We start from the raw sequence: 9,527 nt of genomic DNA, 5'->3' as shown, positions 1-9,527 counted from the left end.
ATCATTTTAATATAATATATATAATATTAAACCAGCCTTCTGAAACATGGAGTCAGATCCTCGTCTCTCTCCTCTTCCTGGGACCCCTGTGAACACCACCACAGGGTTTTGAAGAGGGACATTTCTGCAGCAAAACTGCTTTGGATGAGAGTGCTGCAAAACCAGAAACATTGCTGTGTCTTCTCAAACATCTGGCTCAGTCCAGTTTTAGATGGAGACACTTCCTCCCACAAATCACTGATTGCACATGAAGCAGGATTTGGGCTGTGCTCAAGTTTTTAAGGGATTGTCTGGAAGAGTTGGTTTTCCTGTATTTTCCAGTAAAAGGTTCAGTGAGGCATTTACTAAAACAAACAACCCCCCCATTATTTTAGTAATGTACAAGTAGCACTTACATCCAACAAAGAGAACAAAAGATGCTCTCTTACAAACTCACTTCCTACCCTGCAGACACAATGGTTTGTAAAATAACACCACCCTCTGCCAAGAGATTCCAGTAGAAGACACAGTGACTCAAAAGAAACAAAGTGTAAGTTTATTGGACGTCAACATTTCTTAGTCAAGATCTAAGTAAAGAAAACACACAGTAGAAAAAGTTGTACAAAGCAGCAATGGATTTACATTACATTAAAGAAAAAGTTGCCTTAAGCTATTAAGTCTCAGTCCTAAAAAAAGTAAAAACCCATCCTGGTGTATTGAACAGATATAGAATGTATAAGGTATACAGGATTATAAACCCAGAGTTGCTTGTCTTACTTCTATAATCCTTTAAAATGACAAGTGATTTGTGTAACTAACCAGAAAACTCTCTAGAAAATATATTGGATTATTCCAATTTCTAGTAGGAAACTATTCCCCTGTACCCAAGCACTTAAAGTGATCCCATTTTCCTGCTTTTTAGAAAGGGACACTGTCAAGAATAAGCCTTAAAATATGTACTTTGTGTATTTTGCACTTAACGCTGAAAAGAGGGTTTGTTCTGATTTTTCTGGACATATATGAATTAAAGCTGCTGCTGCAATAGTGGGAGGCTTGTGTCTTGAAAAGATAATGTGTATCACTGAGAGTCTGGAAAAGGAAAAAAAAGGACTGAGTCCTTTATTCTGGAATAGTGAGAGGAAAAGATACATGAAAAATCAGCTCAACTCACAGAATCCAGTTACATTTTTCAGACATCCTCACAAGAACTGAGGCTGCCCCAATAGAATTTTCATGCCCAAGCAGCTCAAGTGTTATGACTGAATTTGTTTTAAAATTCTTTAATATTATTTATTAATATAAAGTATTTCTAATACAGGTGTGTTCATTTTCTGTATCCAGCCTTTCTCTTGATAGTGTCCCTTTTCGTAGAGCAGTTACAGTACAGTTTTTCACAAGTCATTTTAAATAAACAAGAATCAATAACATTAAAAATACTATCAGGCTGTGTTCAGCAACAACAGAAAAAAATATTTTAACACTGATTCAATAACAGCAACACTAAAAAAACCCCCAACCAAAACAAACAGATAAAAAAAACTCCAACAAAAACCAACCCCCTAAGCTTGTTTTGATTTTTACCTAAATCTTCTGGTAGGAAAATGTAAACAATTTTATTGAACAGTATAGGCACATGCCAGATTAGAGGCTCATGCCAGATATTTGCAGTCTCACTGTTAGAGCCAAGAAATTAGGCATAGTCTGTCCTTATCCCATGGGAGGAACTCATTTCAACACTGGAAGCTTGGAACAGCAAGAGAGAACACGCAGAGCTTTGGAGCAAACCCACGTGTCCCACTTGGGGAAACGAACAACATCAGGCAAAAAAACCTCCTGGATATTCCTGCCTTGCCTCTTAGAGCTGCTTGGGGTCACAGATAATGCAACATCTCACTTTTGGAACAGCCCAGACAAACTCTGGGCTCACCCTCTCCATCAGGTTATCTCCTCCATCACCTGCCATGGGGTGTTTCCCTCTCCCTTACCAATAACCCAAAACTAGAGACAGTTCTGTCACTGGTTCCTGTTTGTGCTGCCATTGCTCACTTTCAAGGTTGGTCATGGTCCCAGTTCAGCAAAGAACTTGCACAGAACAATTTAAGAAAAAAAAATAAGACTGATCTTATTGGACTTAAGATAGACTTAAGAGGCTTTGCCAACACAGTGCCTGAAAGGAAAAAAAAGTCCCAAACCAAAACACATTTCATGGCTCAACACTGCTCCCCTGAAATGCAACACTAGTTTCCACTCCCACTGAAGCAGGATAGTTCTCTGAGATTTATCTGATAGGTTATAAAAATAGCAAAAAAAAGGACAGAATTATAGATTCTAATCTATATATTAAAACATCTGCACGTTCCTGTCACAAATTTTAGAAAAAAAAGCAAAACACTTTTTTATATTTAACAAGACCTCTAACTTTTTTGTCACTTCAATACACAGCTATAAAATTAAACAAAATATGATGAAAACAGGCTTTTGCATCAATAAATTTGCCTTTTATTTTGGCTGTGGCCAAACTAGACACTTTTCAAAAGACCTTTATTTATAAACAAGCAACTAACATTTTTTCCCATAATTTAAATTTTAAGACATATATTAAAGTTATATAAGTGGAAGCATATTTATTCCGTATCCTCCAAAATAAACACTTCTATCAAGGGCTTTTTAAGATACTGTATAAAAGCTAATAGAAAACCAGAACTGCTATATAAACATCTCATATTTAAATTTTAGAGATCCTGAATTCCTTTACTAAACAGGAACCAAATGTAAAAAAAAAAAAAAAAATCACACAGAACACGCTCAAAGTGGAAAACAAAACTTTAAAAACCCCCTCAAAACCAAAGCAACTGAAGAAAAACTTAGGAGGCTACTTAGACCAAAAATATTTTATGGATTCTTTATAATACCTAGTACACTAGGAAAAGGGGTTAGGGTTTCTTCAAAGATGTTGCACAAGGTTTTGACTTAAAGTGTGTAGAATTTATCATCACAGCACAGAGCAGAATCCCAGCTGGAAGTGAGATGGCTGTGACCCAGCTGAGCTGGTTGCCACCTTCCTTCAGAAAGCACACTGAATTTTAAAAGGCTGTAGCTCAACTTTCAGGCTGTTGTGCAGAGGAATCACTGGGGAAAACTTAGGAACCATTCTACAAAAACACGTTCATATTTTATACGCACAGATTTTTTTTAAACATATATAAAGGGTACTTAGCAAGGCTTTACATTTCTCTGATTTTTAAAACCAGGTTTAAGTGCAATAACCATTTTATTCTGAAATTGTTTCTGGTAAGAAAGAAATTTATAGTTTTATTAGGTGGAATAAAAAAGTCAGTAACTGGAAATGTCACTATTAAGCAAGTACCTTGTTTTAACTGCAATGCCACTGAAAGAGTTTAACTGATACTCAAGCAAATTAGCCTAATCATACTCAGCCACAGTTTGCCTGAAAGAGGACAATAAAGAACAACATGTTACTTTCAGAGGTGTCTAGTAGCAATTTTAGATCATATGAAAAACAAAGCAGAAGAGGCTTGAAACTAACATTGCAATTTTTTTGGTAGCTGAAAAAAAATCAGGGGTCCATCCTGAGCTAATTCTTTCAAACTTCACATACAGGAAAAATAGTTAAATATCTGTTGGGAAAAAAAAAATGGTGGCACACTTGGCTTTCACTGAGAAAAATCTGGTGTGTGCCTAAGGGTGCCCATCCTCAGATTCTTAGAGTTACACTTGTGCTTGATTTTGCTGAATCTCAGCATCAGCTTGCAATTCTCGCTTTTGAACTTGGGATACTGAAAAAAGAGTTACACACATGGTTACACAGGGAATTCAAGCCTCACTCCTGCTCCCCCTGAAACTGGTGACCAAACCCCTGCTGGTTTCAGTGGACACAGACTGGGCTCTGACTCAGCAGGGTGGAATTACATCCCCCTTCTCCCAACCCTGCAGGGGGAATGTTGGTCAGGATCATAAACACAGTTTGCATCATTTACGTTCACTCCAACCCACCACCCCTCCACTAAGTTAAAATTCTAGCAAAATAATTTCTCACTGTTGGTTCACCTCCTACTTCTGGGTAAATATTTCCTTGACTTACAGAAAAAATTGGACCCTTACTATAGCTCCTGGTAAATATGTGTGATCCTACTTACACTAAATGCTCCAGTTGCCATTTGAGGTAAAATAATGGAAGCACACAGAATATCTGCAGCCCATTATTACCACAATTTTCAACAAATTGGAAAATTGCAACACAGTCACATATGAGTAAAGCAGCAGAAAGAACTACTCTATATGCATTGTATCCATAAAATGCAGTGATTGTAGTGTGATTTTCTCCTCTGCTTTGAGCTGGATATGTACGCTTAATACAAATTTCAAATACATACTTCTTCATTTATACAGGTGTCTATATAAATATTTACATTTTTAGGTTTTGTTAAAACATATCTTTGTACTTCATGGCTGAGCTTATTACTTGTGTTTAGAAACACAACTCATCTTCTGTCCCTTAACGAGCTCTCTCTTGATGATTTAATAGTTATACATTCCTTTGTAGTTAAAATTACAAACAGTTGTACAAATAGTGGAAACAAAACTATGAAACTTGTCTGACATCCATTCAACCTCAGTTCATGTTATAAACAGTACCATTTGCATTGTGATGGCTGTTACACAATGACTTCAGCTACCCAAGTATCCATAGGAAATTAGTCTTTGGGACATTATATAAAGCAAAGTACCCCCTCTCTCAATTTTCCTTAGAAAGTTATAATTAAATGGCTGAAAAGCAGGCTTGCTGCTACTTCTTATATAAAATCTTAATAATATTGCTGACTTTAGATTCTATTTTAATTTGCACAAGTTCCATACAACAACGAAACAATTCTATGTTCCCTTAAAATAGCAAACATTCGTATCCAATAACATCAAGATTACTCAAACTTGAGGTTTATTTGTTATTGCTAAAGGTTTCTAAGACCTAAGTCAATACAGCAAGACACTCCATCCACTTCCTCCCAAACTGCCACTGCATGGCAACCACTTACATGGAGCTTGTGTGTGTTGGTTTCTTTTTGAAAAACAAATTATGACGTTTGTTACAGTATTTCACTACTATAAGTAGAACCTTCACACTCACAGTTAGAATCCAAATTGTTGTTTCTCTTTCATTTAATATGTAACTTTATATATAATACACACGCACACACCAACATCACGGGATGAAGATCCATGCATACAATCCAGATGCAATTGTATTTCAGTGTCAAATGAAATAAAATAAAATTTATTCTCTTACTATTAGATCCCAGACCACAATATTTTAAATTACTCTGCTTTCTACCTACTAACCAAGTTATAATTTTCCCTAATCTTCAAATCCAAGCAGCATCACAAATTCCAGATTTTCCATCATCATCATCATCCTTTTGATCCTCTTAAACTTGTAGTCTATGTGGCAGGCCTCTGAGATCCTGAACACAGCCCCCCCAAACCAGCTCTGCAAGGCTTCTGTTAAAGCTAATTGTGTGTCTGTTCGTGGCTCCAGAGGCTGAAAGCTGTCTTGAAAGTCCTGTGGCAGAGTTTGCACATGTACTGTCTCTTGAAGGTGATTGCCGAGAGCGGCGGGGCGTGGTAGAAGAGCGTGTCCGACTCCTGCGGCACAAACAGCTTCTCAGTAGTACCGGAGCTCTCTGGCAAGCCCGTGGGGCTGTCGGGCTCCAAAGGCTGGATTTTGGGGAGTGGAGGGGGTGGGGGTAAGGGTGGGGGTGATGGGGAATTAGCTGGTGGACATATCTCAGGCTCTTTATTTGTGGACTCCTCTGCAGCCTGGGACATGTGAGACTGGAAGTGGCTCCAGAGGCGGAAATTCGTTCGGAAGGCCTTGTTGCACACGTGGCAAATAAAGGGCTTCACCGAGCACAGGAGCTCCTGGTGGCGCTCCAGCTGCTTGCGTAAGGTGAAAATCTTCCCACACTTCTCACAGGGCCACAAACTGGGATCTTTCTTGGAGACTACGTCCTTGGGTTCCCTGCTCGTTTCGGTGACCTCGTCCTCTATGTCATCTGCAGGCTCTTCTTTGATCTGGATTTTAAACTGCTTGGAAACACTTAAGTCTTCAGGCAGGCATGAAGAGTCTTCAGAATCAAAATTGATTTGTTCTGACGAATCACTGAACACGCCGTCCTCCTTTGCAGCAACAAAATTGTTCATTTTATTGGATTCCGACTGCGGAGGCAGCCGAGAGGAACTGGTGACTTCTCCATTGTGATCCATGAGAGGCAAAGAGAAGTTCTCTGATGGAGCCATTGTGTTCTGATTGTGAACTTCAACCTGATGGCGCCAGATGCTGAAGGATGATTTGAAGGTACGCATGCACTCAAGGCAAGTCAGCTTCTTGTACTCACACTTGCTCTCATGCTCGTGCTTCAGCTCTGGAGAAGAAAACCTAAGGCTGCAGTAAGGACAGACAGTGGCGTTCCTACAGAGCCGCTCGTGGTTTCCCTGTTCAATAAGTGAGGAGAGCTTGGCATTGCAGAGACGGCACTGATAAACCTCCTTGTTTTCCACTGGGTTTTCAATATGAATGTGATCTTTCTGCTTAGGAGCCTTATTCCCTCCAATGGGCTTCTCCCCAGGGTGCATTTTTATGTGCTGTTTGAACTGGGAGAGGAAACGATAAGCTTTCCCACAGTAGGTACAAATATAGGCTCCTTTGGTTCTCGACCTTAAATTCCTTTTGATGACTTGTTGTGCTTGGGAAGCCGACTGGCCCTGAAAGCTCTGCTTGCCACGTCTCAGTTTCACAATCAGAGCTTTTTTGATTTCTCTCTCCCTCACTATATCGATCAGTTTTCTTTGGAATTTTTCATCCAAAAGGGCGTGTGAACTGGAAGCTGGTGAGGGATTCTTCACGATTCCATGTTGTGTCTGGCAGTGAGTCCACACTTTGAAATTGGTGTGGAATCTCTTGTGGCAGATGTCACAAGCATAGGGCTTCTCTGGATTGTGATACATGTTAACATGGCGGTGAAGACCTGCTGTTGATCTGAAAATTTTAAGGCAGTGTTTACATTTAAATTTTTTATTTGGTCTTGCTTCTTCCATCTCGCTGTATTCATCTTTGCTGACATCAGAATCAGGGAAATCGGCATCAAGGTGCGTGGGGCTGGAGCCTTCCTCAAAGTTCTCTTCTGAGCCAGGAGAACCCCGCTCATCCGCCTTCAGCTTCTTGAACGGTAGCCTCCGATCATCCTGGAACCTCCTTTTGGCTGGAAGTCCGCTTGGTTCCTTACGGTCATCCTCAGTTTTAAAAGCAAAGTCTTTGTTTGCCGATGCTGCAGCATCACCCACTGTGACTCGTATGATGTCAGCAGGATCTGAGAGGGGACTGCTGGGCTCAGTTTTGATCCTCACCTCCGAGAGAGGGGAAGCCACCTCCCGATCCGTTGACTGAGAGGCACTGAAAGACCTAAGGCGATGTGGGTGTATTACCTGTGGCTTCTCATCCAAGGCCGACTTCTCCGATGACTCTTTCGAGGATGACTTTTGGGATGCAACATTAAATGTCTTCTGGGAATCGTTAGTTCCCGGTGAGGAGCACGAGGATACCTGTGCAGGTTTTAGGTCAACAGAAGGTGAGTAAATAGGAACCTGGCTGTCCATGGACAGCGACCTTCGAAGGAGACTTTTTACAAGGGGCCCACTTCTGTCAATACTTTGGTTTTCTGGGCCAGACCCACTGGATGGGATTACCAGCCCTAACTTGGAGTAGTAGAGCAAATTCCTGTCTTCCCCTTGACCATTTCCTTTTCCTGCCTCTCGCAACAGAAACGTGGATTCTGCTGCCCCACGCAGAGACAAGACTGGTGGACGTGGTCTTTTCAATGACATCTCTGCCACTTTTCCTCTCAGAAGCTGAGCGCTGCTTCCTGGCTCACCACTTGCCATTTCTTTCTCTGCCAAAGACATCTGAGGCAGTACCATGTTCCTTTTCACTAAAGCACCTCTGCTCTGATCCTCCACGGTTCCAGAAGTTTCATGAACCTTTGTATAGCTCACAGGGCCTTCTTTCAGCCACCTCCTTTCAGTCAGTGATAAGTTGTGAAGGGTTTCAGTTGGTTTTGTTACCTGTGGTCTGCTGCCGGCTTTGACAGCCACAGAGGGTGAAGGTTTAGGAGTATGGCTTAAGTCATGTTGTGTTTGATTTATGCTTTTCGCTTGTGCTTCAATTCTGTTCTGACAGACGATAACACTTCTCTTCTGAGAACTACTTTCATCTTCATCTTGGTAGAGTATTTTTTTCATAGGACAAGAAGGAAAAGGAGCTTGAGGATTCTTGGAGACAATGTTTGTAAGAAAAGATATTCCAAGGCTGTAGCCCAGTTCTTGCACAGCTGCAAGGCTGCCTTTCTCAATGAACAAGGATGAAGAATAAATGTAGTTCAACACATTATCAAAAGCATCTGGCTCACAAAAGTCGAGCTGAAACACTGACTGAGACTCATTCTCCTTATTTGTGAACAGAGTCTGGAAATATTCACTGCTGGCAGCCAGAACATTCTTATGAGCTCGGAATTTCTGGTCTCCTACGATCAGCACAACGTCACACAGCTGTCCCTTGAGACGCTCCTCGTTCAGGGTGCTCAGGAGGGAAATGGCATGTGCTGGATTTATGTAATGCAAGAGCCCCTCCATGATTCTGATGTCCCTGAAAAAGAACAACAACAACAAAGCTGTAGGTGGTTGCCTTATATGAACTGTTAGAGACAAAGTAAACACATCTCCTGTACTTTGTAAACTGGCTAAACCACCATCAAACAGCAATTAAAGAAACAGCTTGTGTGGAGGAAAGCTTTGGGAATGAAACACCACTGGTAGCTCCAAAATAGCACAGGCATGGGAAGAACCAGCTTATCTGCCCACTGTCAAATATCCTTTTAATTGCTAATCTTACACCAAGGATATTGCACCTAACTAACTGGGGGATGGATGGATGGATGGATGGATGGATGGATGGATGGATGGATGGATGGATGGATGGATGGATGGATGGATGGGCTGTGTTCTCTTCCTGTAATACACCTCACCACAGGGAGGAACAGTTCAGTCATTTCACTCTTGATCATCTTTTTCTCTGCTTCAGCTCTATAAAGATCTATCTAGACAACTGGATTGATAAACTCTGGACTCTTGGATCAGGTATATAAAGCTTAGTTATAGCAACTCACCTTTCTGAGGCCAAGCAACCCTGACAGCCTCCTGCTGACTAGACAAATTTAGGGGATTTTGTTGTCACTTTTAATAGGATGATGGAAAAGGCATTAATACTGGGAAGGGAAAAGGAAACGTCATTATTGTCTGTAATCTAAATTCACCGTGTTTACTTATGTTAAATAAGTGCTGTTAATATCTACTTCTAACTGTATGTGCCACTTAAAAGTGCACTGGCAGGATCTGGTTTCTGGGAAATGTCAGTTTTCACTGAAGTATCCCTGCATTGCTTTGCTCAGGATGAAAAGCACTCAGAGAACTGAAATCCC

General features: G+C 40.8%; 1 protein-coding gene across 1 annotated transcript; it reads right to left on the bottom strand.

Moving 5' to 3' along the window:
* Positions 1–513: 513 nt before the first annotated feature.
* Positions 514–8,761, bottom strand: ZBTB21 (zinc finger and BTB domain containing 21). The gene has a single exon (XM_066545540.1). The coding sequence runs from the start codon at positions 8,680–8,682 to the stop codon at positions 5,506–5,508; it is 3,177 nt and encodes a 1,058-aa protein (XP_066401637.1). The 5' UTR covers positions 8,683–8,761; the 3' UTR covers positions 514–5,505.
* Between the last annotated feature and the right edge of the window lie 766 nt (positions 8,762–9,527).

This window comes from Molothrus aeneus, chromosome 2, assembly GCF_037042795.1.
Source record: "Molothrus aeneus isolate 106 chromosome 2, BPBGC_Maene_1.0, whole genome shotgun sequence".
Lineage (NCBI taxonomy): Eukaryota > Metazoa > Chordata > Aves > Passeriformes > Icteridae > Molothrus > Molothrus aeneus.
Note: the sequence above shows the minus strand (reverse complement) of the source record. Positions and strands in the feature narration are given on the sequence as shown.

Coding starts and splice junctions, on each gene's coding strand:
- ZBTB21 (XM_066545540.1), bottom strand. CDS start 8,682: ATGGAGGGGCTCTTGCATTACATAAATCCAGCACATGCCATTTCCCTC.